Source organism: Anguilla rostrata, unplaced genomic scaffold (assembly GCF_018555375.3).
Source record: "Anguilla rostrata isolate EN2019 unplaced genomic scaffold, ASM1855537v3 scaf0143, whole genome shotgun sequence".
NCBI classification, from domain to species: Eukaryota; Metazoa; Chordata; class Actinopteri; order Anguilliformes; family Anguillidae; genus Anguilla; species Anguilla rostrata.
Window position 1 is genome coordinate 1,728 of NW_026985705.1, and position 14,094 is coordinate 15,821.

The following is a 14,094-nucleotide window of genomic DNA, read 5'->3' on the forward strand; positions in this document are numbered from 1 at the left end:
TTTGCACATCCCAACATTTCCATTGGTAAGGTATTGCCGTGGCGTGACGCCATGGCAAAATCCTTGCCGCCACACCATAATAAAAAATAATAATTAAAATGAAATAAAAAATTATATATATACTGTATATGGCCTATATATTAAATCCATAAATTTAAAATGTTAAACTTTCTAAATATTTCTGCCTAAATGCGCTTTCAAAACCATACTGTCGCGTCCACATATTTATTTTCAAAAAGAGCCTAGGCCGCGCGCTCCGTGCTTGCTCCTTTCTGAGGTGGTTGGATGACTTGCAGTGCGCGAAGGTCACACTGTCAAAAGTGTCACTTTTTTTTCTTCAGCGACCGAAAGACTACGAAAAGGCGGGTAATGACGCTTCAAACATTACAAAAATACCATCGTGTTAACCAGTGTTTGGACCAAAATACCTGCCGGTGCCTACTCTTCAAAATACATATCAGTGTTTCCTGTGGAATTGATCTCTTGGTGTGCTGGTGGGTGTCTGAAGGGGGGGGGGGGGGGGAGGGGAGGGTGTAGCAAAGGCGAAAAAGTTTAAGACTATGAAAACATAACCTCTTGAGACTTCTTAAAGATTTTTTTTAAATATCTAAATCTATCTTTTAGCTCTGACAAGCTCTTGATACAAGGAATGGTTCCGCCATTTATTTATTCATGTATTTTTTGATGGTGTGAATTTTCTCAGATTTGTCTGAACTATGTACTCTTCCTTTGGTTGTTATTCGTGAGCTGTAGTCTATAAGTGTGCCAGCATACATATATGCAGTGGTTGCTTTATTACGTACACCTATCTGGCACTAGGTAGGACCCCCGTCTCCCTCCAGAACAGCTTGACTTCTTTGTGGCATGAATTCAACAGGAAATATTCCTTAGAGATTTTGGTACATGCTGACTCGATAGCATCATGTAGTGATGGCAAAGCGAAGCTGTCTAGAGCATTGAACCGTTCCTCTGAACTGTATGGAACAAGGATTCATTACTCAAAGCTTTTATACACAGCGCAGGATAGTGGCATCTGGTAGTCAAAAGGACAAAGAGCAACTATTTAACAGCTTTTTTAAACTATGGTTTTCAACAATGAGCGTAACTAGTAGTGCCAATAATGTTGTTTGGGCGTATTTCTTCAAATAAAAAATATCAATGTCTTATGTGGCTACAGTCTTGAACAGCACGTTCACTTTGCGTTCTCCCACAAGATACCATGTGACTGACAATAGACAGGAAATCATGGCGGTCTGAAACTAAGTTTTGCTGGAAGAGGAGGGTCTATGGCTGCCTCCACAACGTTTACTGTGTGGTTTCTGTGCTCATTTTAGCAGTGAGAAGCTTACACCTTAAACATTTCTAGGCTCGTTTGTGAAAGGTAAGAAACTTACTCCTTAGACATTGTTTTCAGTTTGACGTTTGGTTTGTGGACACTATTGTGTGTATTATTTTGAGAAGTTGATTTTGTATTATAATGACGAAGAAGACTCAAATGAGCATAATTAAAAGGTAAAATGTGAATAAATGTGGGGGAGTGTTACTGTATTTCTTCTCTAGTATTTAGTGGCGGTCCTATCAACATCCCAATGAGGAGTTGTTTGAGCCGTTTCCAGCTCAAATGTGCAAGTTATTGTGTGTTCCCTCGTTTTGATGTATCAGTAAGTGTCAATGCACACAGTTTTTCATTTCGGATTGTTTTCTGATTAATCCATGCAAACTGCTCAGTTTAGGACTTGGAGTGGTGCAAATGACTGGAGTAGGGAAATACTCTCAATAAAAGGAATAGCATTTATACTTTTTAGGTAATGCTTAGTACCCAAATGCTTATGTATGCTGACTGAACTTTTCATATGTTTTGTAATGATCTGGGGGAGTCAATGAAGTCTCTCAGTCATTAAAATTGTCAATGAATAGATTGGTTTATGTGTCACAAGCAAATCTGGCCCATCAAACGAAAGTTAAAATAGAACTAGCAATCAAAGTGGGGTAGAAAGCACTCCTACCACGAAAAAGCTGTGTGAATTGAATTCATTCATACGTATGTTTGCAATCAGCATTGGCATCAATTCAATGGAAACTCTTTAAAAGTTATATGTACAAATCAGGCTTTTATTTGGTTATGTGTCCACCCATAAAAATGAAAGTTACTTATGCTTGAAACGAATGCTTGTGACAAATGCAATATGTTGTTACTGCTCACTCAATGTGAAATGTTGCCAGTATTGGCTAGAACTTTGCCATTATCATTTCTCAGTTAGGAGTCTTCCGGTACTCCGGGGGGGTGGGGTGGGGGGGGTGGGGGTGGAGTGATCTCCTGACCCAATGCTTAGCTGGAAAGTATTCTGCTGTTATTTTGTTTTTGTTTTTTGTTTCTTTTCCTCTGCCTTTTACTAAAGCCCAGTGAATTGGGTGTTTTCTTTTTGTTTGTTTTTCATTTGTTTATAGATTTTATGGGTATATTTTTCATCTTTCTGATGATAGTTTTCTTAGCATTATTAGCTGGAGTTATGTACAGTTAAGTAGAATAAGGTCCTATCATTTCAGTGGATTTACAAACTTAAGTTATCAATGAAAGATACTGAAATGTGACTAGTATGTTATATACTTTTTATTTTCATCAATTAACTTCAAAATGAATTGTTTCTCCTAAGCAAGCCACTCCACAAAACAGTTAGAAATTATTGTAAAATACTGTATTAAATATCAATGTGTGCAGGGGGAAGCCAACCAGTCACTATTGATCTGTATTCACTGAATGGGAACAATGGAAATCAGTCATATATTGAAGTTAATTAAATTTTTAAGCAAAATAAATAAAGCAGTTTTTATTTGATTTAATTTCATCTTTAATCCAAACTATTTGCACATCCCAACATTTCCATTGGTAAGGTATTGCCGTGGCGTGACGCCATGGCAAAATCCTTGCCGCCACACCATAATAAAAAATAATAATTAAAATGAAATAAAAAATTATATATATACTGTATATGGCCTATATATTAAATCCATAAATTTAAAATGTTAAACTTTCTAAATATTTCTGCCTAAATGCGCTTTCAAAACCATACTGTCGCGTCCACATATTTATTTTCAAAAAGAGCCTAGGCCGCGCGCTCCGTGCTTGCTCCTTTCTGAGGTGGTTGGATGACTTGCAGTGCGCGAAGGTCACACTGTCAAAAGTGTCACTTTTTTTTCTTCAGCGACCGAAAGACTACGAAAAGGCGGGTAATGACGCTTCAAACATTACAAAAATACCATCGTGTTAACCAGTGTTTGGACCAAAATACCTGCCGGTGCCTACTCTTCAAAATACATATCAGTGTTTCCTGTGGAATTGATCTCTTGGTGTGCTGGTGGGTGTCTGAAGGGGGGGGGGGGGGGGGGAGGGTGTAGCAAAGGCGAAAAAGTTTAAGACTATGAAAACATAACCTCTTGAGACTTCTTAAAGATTTTTTTTAAATATCTAAATCTATCTTTTAGCTCTGACAAGCTCTTGATACAAGGAATGGTTCCACCATTTATTTATGTATGTATTTTTTTGGTTGTGTGAATTTTCTCAGTTTTGTCTGAACTATGTACTCTTCCTTTGGTTGTTATTTGTGAGCTGTAGTCTCTAAGTGTGCTAGCGTACATATATGCAGTGGCTGCTTTATTACGTACACCTATCTGGCACCAGGTAGGACCCCCTTCTCCCTCCAGAACAGCTTGACTTCTTTGTGGCATGAATTCAACAGGAAATATTCCTTAGAGATTTTGGTACATGCTGACTCGATAGCATCATGTAGTGATGGCAAAGCGAAGCTGTCTAGAGCATTGAACCGTTCCTCTGAACTGTATGGAACAAGGATTCATTACTCAAAGCTTTTATACACAGCGCAGGATAGTGGCATCTGGTAGTCAAAAGGACAAAGAGCAACTATTTAACAGCTTTTTTAAACTATGGTTTTCAACAATGAGCGTAACTAGTAGTGCCAATAATGTTGTTTGGGCGTATTTCTTCAAATAAAAAATATCAATGTCTTATGTGGCTACAGTCTTGAACAGCACGTTCACTTTGCGTTCTCCCACAAGATACCATGTGACTGACAATAGACAGGAAATCATGGCGGTCTGAAACTAAGTTTTGCTATTTTTGTATTTTCGACACAACATCTGTTCCTATACTGAAAAGCTGCTTGGAGAAAACACATGTTTGGGTTGCGGGTCAGATATTTTAGAGCCACATGAGCCAGCGCTGGGTGTGTCATTAGCCAACCACCTGTGTCTGTATGTAGGAGTGAGTGATTGACTGCTACTGATCTGTTCTGTTTCCCTGTTGTTGGTTTTCTCCAACCTGGAGTTCATCATCTCCATCTGCTCAAATAAAGAATATCAACGTCTTAAGTGGCTACATCTCATATTTGATAGTTAACCTGCTGACTGAAACTCACATGGGGTTGTTCATATTTTGCCTTGCCATTTGCCTATTATTTAATAGGCAAGGATTATGTAGGCTTTGTATTTTAATTTGGAATCAAGATACTATTGCTTAGTGGTGGTTGTGGGGTTGACAGTGCTTCATGAATTGAGTAGTGAATGTGTGTGTGTGTGTGTGGTGTGTGGTGTGTGGTGTGTGGTGTGGTGTGTGTGTGTGAGTGAAATTACTCTCTAATTAGGCTATTCACTCGCATTGTTTTCTGGACAGAGCGACCTGATTTGTCTAAGAGGGGCACAGTCTTGAACAGCACGTACACTTTGCGTTCTCCCACAAGATACCATGTGACTGACAATAGACAGGAAATCATGGTGGTCTGAAACTAAGTTTTGCTGGAAGAGGAGGGTCTATGGCTGCGTCCACAACGTTTACTGTGTGGTTTCTGTGCTCATTTTAGCAGTGAGGAGCTTACACCTTAAACATTTCTAGGCTCGTTTGTGAAAGGTAAGAAACTTACTCCTTAGACATTGTTTTCAGTTTGACGTTTGGTTTGTGGATACTATTGTGTGTATTATTTTGAGAAGTTGATTTTGTATTATAATGATGAAGAAGACTCAAATGAGCATAATTAAAACGTAAAATGTGAATAAATGTGGGGGAGTGTTACTGTATTTCTTTTCTAGTATTTAGTGGCGGTCCTATCAACATCCCGATGAGGAGTTGTTTGAGCCGTTTCCAGCTCAAATGTGCAAGTTATTGTGTGTTCCCTCGTTTTGATGTATCAGTAAGTGTCAATGCACACAGTTTTTCATTTCGGATTGTTTTCTGATTAATCCATGCAAACTGCTCAGTTTAGGACTTGGAGTGGAGCAAATGACTGGAGTGGGGAAATACTCTCAATAAAAAGAAGTAAAACCATTTATACTTTTTAGGTTATGCATAGTTCCCAAATGCTTATGTAAGCTGACTGAACTTCTCACATTTTTAATGATCTGGGGGCGTAAATGAGGTCTCTCAGTTATTGAAATTGTCAATGAATAGATTGGTTTATGTGTCACAAGCAAATCTAGCCAATCAAATGAAAATTAAAAGACGTGAATTGAATTCATTTATACGCATGTTTGCAATCAGCACTGAAATCAATTCAATGGAAACTCTTTAAAAGTTATATGTACAAATCAGGCTTTTATTTGCTAATGTGTGCACCTATAAAAGAAAGTTACTTACCTTTAAAAAGAATGGCCATGGCAAATGTGATATGTTAGGGTATACACTGCCTGACATATATACTCGATGTCAAATGTAGCCACTATTGGCTAGAACTTTTCCATTATCATTTCTCAGTTAGGAGTGTTCCGTTGTTAGGGGGGGGGGGGGGGACTCTTTACCCAGTTCTTGGCTGGAAAGTATTCTGCTGTTTTTTTTCTTTTGTTCTTTCCCTCTGCCTTGTATTAAAGCCCAGTGAATTGGAAGTTTTCTTTTTGCATTTATTTCTGGATTTTATGGCTACATTTTTTGTCTTGCTGATGTTATTTTTCTTTATTAGTTGAAGTTATGCGGAGCATTATTAGTTGAAGTTATGCGGAGCTGAGTGGAATAAGGTCCTATCATTTCACTGAATTTACAAAGTTAAGTTACTAATGAAAGATATTGAAATTTCACCAGTATGTTACATACTTTTTATTTTCATCAATGAACTTCAAAATAAATTGTTTCTCCTAAACATGCCACTCCACAAAACAGTTAGACATTGTACATATTGTAAAATACTGTATTTAATATCCATGTGTGCAGAGGGGGATCCAACCAGTCACTGTTGATCTGTATTTACTGAATGGGAACAATGAAAATCAGTCAAATATTGAAGTGAATTGAATTTTCATTGAAAAATCATTGGAAATCATTGTGGTCTGAAACTAAGTTTTGCTGGAAGAGGAGGGTCTGTGGCTACGTCCAAACTGTTTACTGTGAGGTTTCTGTGGTAATTTTAACAGCAAGAAGCTTACACCTAAGAAATTGTTTTCAATTTGACGTTTGGTTTGTGGACACTATTTTGTGTATTATTTTTAGAATTTGTTTTTTTTTTTGTATTATAATGATGAAGAAGACTCAACTGGGCGTATTTAAAAGGTTTAATTTTTTTGATGAGGATGAAAGGTATGACTGCAGCTTCCACGGCGTGCATATTATCTCTGACAATAACTACTTAAGAAAACATTTTCTTCCTAGCGTAGCCGACATTAGCTATGTAAAAGTGGCATAACCAGAGCATAATATACATTTATATTTACTATTTAATTCAAAAATGGGGTGCAGGGGAGGCACCTGCCCTTTTTGGTCTGAATGGTCCATTTTAGGTTTTTTCTTTTAATATCCGATGGACAATGGGGTTTTAAATGTAAACTGGGATTTTCTGAGTCAATAAATGATGCTGGTGTAACAAACGTACTTTCATGCCAGTACAGCTAGTCTACAATTGTAGCTACTTGATTTTAGAAATAGAAAGTACACACATGGTAATAGAAAACATAGGCTAGTTAATCTAGTAGCTCTGCCCAACACTAGCCAACATATAGAACTGTAGTACACATGCACGCACACACACACACACACACACACAAAATGTTGGCAAGTGGTTGTATGCAGTATTATGAAGTAGACTGAAGAAATGAATAGTTGTATTTGCTTAATAAGATTGTCGACATGTTGCACGTGATGAAGTAGCCTATATGTGATGTGTGTGCAAGTTAATTAGTTAGTCCTTCCGTTCTAAATAACATTGTGTGCAGCCACTGTCCAACGTTTTTGTCTTATTTTTGTGGTTACACTACTATGGGGCTAATATTGTAGCAGAATTATTTGCAAATGTTTACATAAATCTTTAAATGCATACACAGATCTGTAAATGTGTACACAGATCTGTAAATAAATCTGTAAATGCGTACACAGATCTGTAAATGTGTACATAAATCTGTAAATGCGTATACAGATCTGTAAATGCGTGCACAGATCTGTAAATGCGTACATAAATCTGTAAATGCGTATACAGATCTGTAAATGCGTACACAGATCTGTAAATGTGTACACATTCTGTAAGTGCATACATAAATCTGTAAATGCGTACACAGATCTGTAAATGCGTACATAAATCTGTAAATGCGTATACAGATCTGTAAATGCGTACACAGATTTGTAAATGTGTACACATTCTGTAAATGCATACATAAATCTGTAAATGCGTACACAGATCTGTAAATGCGTACACAGATCTGTTAATGTCTATATCATCAGTTACAACTCAAGCTGGCCTCTCAATTGGCTGTCTTTTTACACGTGATTTTTGCTACATTTCTGCCGTGGCAGAGATCTGCAAATGCGTCTGGCGATTTGCAAATGTGTGTGGAGATTTATAGGTTAACTACGACTCCCATGGTGCACTTCGACATGAAACATCCAATCGCCGAGTTTAAAATTCTGTAACATGAGCCGGTAAGTGCGGGCAAGAAAGTTTACGGTGTTGCGAAAACTGAAAACAGAGTGGTCAACTGAACGCGAGGTTGAACCTGGTCTGTCAGTCAGACAAAAGTATCACAGGCAGACACACTACTCGGTGAGATGACATCAAAGGGCACTTCTATATATATGTCATTTTGCATGTGCATCCAATGTTTTTATTAGCTGATGTACCTTAAATGTCCAATGGGGAGACATATTATTTGTGGTCTATGGGCATTGATGATGTAATCAGGCAGAAAAACGAAGAAGAAAAGAAGAATATAGTCATGGGTATAATCATGTAATGTAAAACTGTACCTCCACTTTATCCACCTTTTCCCACAGAGGGCACTGCTTGTAAAATGGCCAGATCCTCTGCGTTGGGAAACTTTCTGAAAGGAGATACAAAGGCACTGGGGGTAAGATAATTGCTCAACTCTTGCATTTTACCATTCTCTCCCTCTGGAGAGGGACCTGCAAGCAAAGTCATTGCTGCAGCAATCCCAGACTGTCAGTGGAAAGGCTCTGTAAGAAAGACATTGACATTAGGACACACTGCTGTAAAATTCAGTGCCTTGCAATTATCCAAGCATAGACACAAACTGGTAACATTTTTGTTGTTTTTTTGTTTTTACAGACAGTGCAAATAATGATTGGAGTGCTGCACGTGTTATTTGGCATCGTAATGGCCACCTCTGGTGAAAGCAATGGTGTTTACCTTGTGCTTTTTTTCTGTGGAGGACTTATTGTAAGTTCATTCATTCATTCATTCATTCGTTCAATCCTGCTGCTTAAAAAATCTTTGCTGAACTGAACTGGGTTATTAGGTATAAACGATGTGGACAAAACACTGATCCTCTATTAGATGATTGTGCTTCAGTCCCAGGTGTGTCATTGATCAGATGAAAATTCGATTTCAGCATGATTTAGGTGCAACTTTTCACTTTGTCTGGATTGAATGCCAATTTAATCCAGGGTTTAGAAACTGTGACTGGATTAAAATGCATACTAAAACATGAAAAGAATATAGTATTTTTCTGTTAGTAGTATCTTTCTTTACTGAAACTTTCTTTTTCAAATATGCTTACTGGAGCATTGGGTGAATTTGAGGACTGAAAATTCAAAGTTCCAAACTCAAATGAGTTAATTTACCTTTTTTTAATCCCCCCTCAGTACATTTCCTCGGGAGCTTTGAGTGTTGCTGCTAACAACAATCTCAACAAATGCCTGGTGAGTTCTGATCACTGACTGGATGTGACCATTCAGATATTTACTGGTAGATTTCAGTAGCCCTGATTTATCATTTCCAGAGCAGCTGCCTGTAAATATACTGCCAGGCCAAAAAACAATCGCACGCTCTAATATTTCGTTGGACCGCCTTTAGCTTTGATTACGGTGCACATTCATCATGGCATTGTTTCGACAACCTTATGCAACATCACAACACTTATTTCCATTCAGAATTGCATTATCGTGTATAGACGACGGGAGAGTCGAACCAATCCGTAAAGTCTTCTCCAGCACATCCCAAAGACTTTCAATGGGGTTAAGGTCAGGACTCTGTGGTGGCAAATTCATTTGTGAAAATGATTCCAGAATCACTCTTTCACAATTTGAGCCCGATGAATCTCGGCATTGTCGTCCTGGAATGTGCCCGTGCCGCCAGGGAAGAAAAAATCCATTGATGGGATAACTTGGTCATATGTGCTGTAGTTTTTCCAACGACCTTCGGTATACATTTATTGCACGTTGCTTTGGTTATAAGCGTCTGCCATATGTAAATATTTTGTAAATGTAATGTTTTGCAAACCTGGTGTGATCAATTGTGGTTTAAAAAATGGCGGTTTCTGTTCTCTAAAAAAAAGTAAGAAAATGCCACAAAGTAGAAAGAGATGGGGTGAAACAGTTCGTCTTGTTTAAAAAAAATAAAGTTAACATTTCATTTCTCGCACGGGCCGCAGCATTGAAAACCCTGACAAAGATGCTTGACTCTGGTTCAAGTTGGTCTGACATGGTGGTCGCTGCGTTTGTAGCACGTGGAATGCATACAAGGAGCCAGTTTTTGATATCTACAACAGCATTTTGACTAGTCAAAATGATAATAGAAGATATCTATAAATGTATTCTGACTAGACAGAATGATAATTGAAGATATCTCCCAAATAATATCGTTTCAAGATATCCATAACTTCTTTGTAGATATCTTAAAAGGACTTTGACTAATAATTGACTAGTAGTTAGTCCTACTGTTCTTCATAACATTGCCTGCAGCCACTGTCCCCTGTGACATACCTGCTGTGAAGTAACTAGTAACGTTGCCTGATTTTAGTGCTCATGAATTTCACAGCAGTCTGCACAACTAATACAGTCGGTCTGTCATGTTGTTAGCAAGGTAGCTAACGTTAAACTCAGTTAAAATGCCGAAAGCAGACCTGTCTAAAGTGTGGATGTATTTTATGTGTATTTCAGAAATATAAATGTGTTTCCTGCAGAGATGATGTGTTATTTTGAGTGACCTAGCAAGGCAGTGTAATGAGTGAAAGGTTTTCATGAGTCCGTGGGGAGATGCAAACCTTTCCTTTCACACAAGCAAAAGTGCCACTCAGTGTGCCACCACTGATAGAGATGTAGGAATGGCAATATTTAGCAGTTTTAAATGAGTGCACTTCTATATATGTCATTTTGTGTGTGCATCCGATGTTTTTATTGACTGATGTACCTTAAATGTCCAATGGGGAGACATATTATTTGTGGTCTTGGACATTGATGATGTAATCAGGCAGGAAGAAGAAAAAGAAGAAGGAAAAAACACTAAATCCCCTAAATTTGGAGCGTTATTGTGTGGATGTGTGAATTTTTTTGTGAGTTCTGTCTGTTGAAATGGGGTCAGAAGGTAGAAATGAATGTTTTAAGGGCTGAGAGTCTGTGGTCATTGCGGTTATTTCTGTAGGAAACCCTGAAAAGTGCGAAACTCTTGGTGCTGTATAGGTATGGGGCATGCCACCCCACCAAGACGTAACTTTGTGGGATGGGATATCTGCCATACCAAGCATGCTGCCTCGCCAAGGCATAACTTGGCAGGATGGCATACCTGCCATCCCAATATAGAGCTCCGTCTGTTGGAGTATGTAAATCATTATATTGTAATAAACCCTACTAGAAGGGACCAGAAATAATGGTAGGCTGCCACCACGTTTTTACCGGTAAGGTCCAGATATATAGGAAGTTGAGAACACACCCCACGGAATATGGAAAAATATAATAGGCTTTATTTATTGCTGGTCAAGGGCAAATCGGGGGGAAAACCCCACCGGGCAGCCCGGATAGGCTACGGTACGGAGCAATTTACAGTCACTACGCACAGCCAAGTGCACTGTTGAACTTGTAAGAATGATAATCATAGTCACACGTAGCAAAGTGAGAATATTATGTGAGAATGCACACTACAATCTTGTTATAGTAGGCTACCACCCCACTGTCGGAAATAATCGGTAGGCTAGCCTAGTACTCTCTTCTCAACCACCGACCGCCCCATGCAGCTTCCCTCCCGCACTGCCACTTATTAAAGGCACAAACACAAGTAAAATACCCGGGACAAAAAGACACAATTAAACAGATTAAAACTTCCCTGCCACTGTCGACAAGACCCCTCCTCGGGGTCTGAGCTTGAGTGCCAGCCAACACTGGAAGAGGCGACACCAGTTTGGTCCACGGCACTCCAGATTTGTCACACCACGCAAGCAGTGTGGCCAGAACAATTGGCGAGGGCTGTATGTCGAAAGTCTGCTGCACACAGGTCGCAAACACAAGAATATGACCCCCACAACCCCGTGCGCCTGGCTCTGCCTTCTATTTAAAGACTTGCCAGAGTCCACGCAGGTGAGAGTCATTAGCTCCTAATTGAGTGAAGCCGCCCTCTTGGCAGCACAGCCGCAGTCCAGGCATTACTTCACTACAATATTTTCTTCGAAAGAGAAACAACATATTTCCTCTGAAAGATAACTTTAGGCGACTAAATGTATAATTATTCTTTTTAGCGCTGAACTGTTGGGGAAGCACAGAATCATCTAGAAAGTGATTGTATGCCGTGGCATTAAGATTTGCCTTCACTGGAACTGAGGGGCCAAGCCCAAACCATGTAATACAGCCCCAGACCAAGGGGTGTCTGGATATTTCAGTTATATTGTGTGTATATCAATCATTATATATACTATACATAAGCATTATATTAAATCCTGGCCTTTTCTGCAGGTGAGCGGAGCGCTTGGGATGAACATCATCAGCACCATCACTGCTGGCATTGCAGTAATCTGTATATCGAAGAACAATCCATTTCAATTGGGCGTTCACCACCCATTTTCCAATATTTACATTATACTTCAGGTAAAACAGTCACATTTTTTATTTTTAACATGATGTTAGCATGATCTGGATAGTCTGGACATCCAACAAGCTAATATATTACATGACTATGACTCAGCTGATGTCATTAGGAGGGAATCTTTCTGACTTGTAACTAAACTCACTGGTGACCACACGGGCTCTGTAAGCAAAACAAATAAAGATGTAGGTCCTGACAATCTTACTGAAAATATATTAACAAGTCTGAAGTGTTTATTATGCAAGTCTGCAGAATGTAAATGTAGGAATGAATGATTGTCAGCCACTGATCTGTTCTCCATTTCTCTTTTCACAGGGGTTGATTGGAGTGCTGCTGGTTTTCTCCATCCTGGAGTTCATCATCTCCATCTGTGTGTCAGCATTTGCCTGCAGAGCAGTGTGTGGCTGCCCACAGAGGTGAGCTCTACATTACAATCTGGGCTGCCTTGTTCAGCAGAGTGCTGCATCGGTCTGTTGAATGATGGGTCCAGAAAACCATTACAACTGCAAGAATGAAAATACAGTTAGTGGCTAAAAACATGGATAAATGGGAATCACAACATATATTGAAAGCAGGTGTCTCCGTATTATTTCCGCATGTGTGCCTTGAGTTGATAAAACAGTTAACATCCCAGCAGTTTCAGGATCATGTACAAAAATGCTGGGCAGGCCAGTAGACAGGACCTCAGTGATTATGAAAGAGTGGTGATTGTTGGGGTATGTTTGCCGAAAGCTCTGCTTGCTGGTGTTAAAGGTTGGCAGCAAGATGGTTGATTTGATTTTCTGGTCCCTTGTTGGATGGAAACCTAAGTTAACAGTCATGCTACATAAAAAAATATACAGACTCAAGACTAAATACTAAATACAGACTGAATGTACAATGTACTGTAACAGTCAGGTATGTCCTCTCCACTGCTGAACTCAAACTGCTGCCATGCAGAAACACTTCCTGCTGGCATTAGTGTAAAGTGATTTTTCTTTATTAACCTTTTTCTTTCCTTCTCTTTTTCCTTTCTAAAGATGACAATTTCACCCATTTTGGACCAAACTGTGATGGGCAGCAAGCAAACATATGCAAACATGCCTATATATGAAGAAATCCTTCCTTGAAAGAGATCAGTGGGCATGTTTGTATAGATGTTTGTCTCTCTTTCAATCCTACAAGACCTTCAAGACAAAAAATAATATTCGGATTTTCAACATAAATAACAGACATAGATTAGCTACTTTGTCTTTATCACCTTTCATAACTTTCCATTATACATTTTTTTACATTTCTTTTTACAAAATATCTTGTTATGTATATTACCAATTATATAAAGCAGGGCCTCCTTACAGTTAGGATGGCTAATATGTTTTTACGTTGCATTTGTTCTGTAGCCATGGAATAAAAATCCATTTGTATTGACGTATAAAGGACACACTGTACCTAGAAAAAAAATGTAAAAATTTTAAAATGTGCTTTTTGTTATTCAAATCTTTCTCAGAAACAGCGGACCAGTCTGTTTGACAACCGATCCAAATGACCTCTCCGGTTTTTTTTACCCACGGGCTGCAATTTAAAAGGAATTTATTGCGACTAATGGGATGTGGTGTGTTTCCATTTGTCCTTTCAAAAGTGAAAAAGAAAATGCACACCTTGTTTTAGCGAGGTACAGACCAGAAGGACATGCAAGTGAAACTTAAAAAGAAAGAAGAGTCGCACACTCTGTTTACTCCAATGCAGATTTTTTATCTCCAATGTTTCGGCAGCAAGCTGCCTTTGTCAGCCCTGACCCAGCTTGCTGCCGAAATGTTGGAGA

At 38.8% G+C, this 14,094-nt stretch overlaps 1 protein-coding gene across 4 annotated transcripts; it reads left to right on the plus strand.

Moving 5' to 3' along the window:
• Positions 1–804: 804 nt before the first annotated feature.
• On the plus strand, positions 805–13,749 carry LOC135246291 (membrane-spanning 4-domains subfamily A member 4A-like). Of its 4 annotated transcripts, none has more exons than XM_064319776.1 (7): positions 805–1,381; positions 8,258–8,331; positions 8,550–8,660; positions 9,086–9,142; positions 12,164–12,295; positions 12,609–12,709; positions 13,313–13,749. In XM_064319776.1, exons 2-7 carry the CDS (start codon positions 8,275–8,277, stop codon positions 13,314–13,316), a joined length of 462 nt encoding a protein of 153 aa, XP_064175846.1. In that variant the 5' UTR covers positions 805–1,381; positions 8,258–8,274; the 3' UTR covers positions 13,317–13,749. The 4 variants fall into 4 exon arrangements, with proteins under 4 accessions (XP_064175846.1, XP_064175847.1, XP_064175844.1 ...); XM_064319774.1 differs by lacking the exon at positions 805–1,381 and adding an exon at positions 2,318–4,921; XM_064319777.1 differs by lacking the exons at positions 805–1,381; positions 12,164–12,295 and adding an exon at positions 2,316–4,921.
• Positions 13,750–14,094: the final 345 nt, after the last annotated feature.

Coding starts and splice junctions, on each gene's coding strand:
- LOC135246291 (XM_064319776.1), top strand. CDS start 8,275: ATGGCCAGATCCTCTGCGTTGGGAAACTTTCTGAAAGGAGATACAAAG. Junction 8,332..8,549: donor GAGATACAAAGGCACTGGGG/GTAAGATAATTG, acceptor TTGTTTTTACAG/ACAGTGCAAATAATGATTGG. Junction 9,143..12,163: donor ACAATCTCAACAAATGCCTG/GTGAGTTCTGAT, acceptor CCTTTTCTGCAG/GTGAGCGGAGCGCTTGGGAT.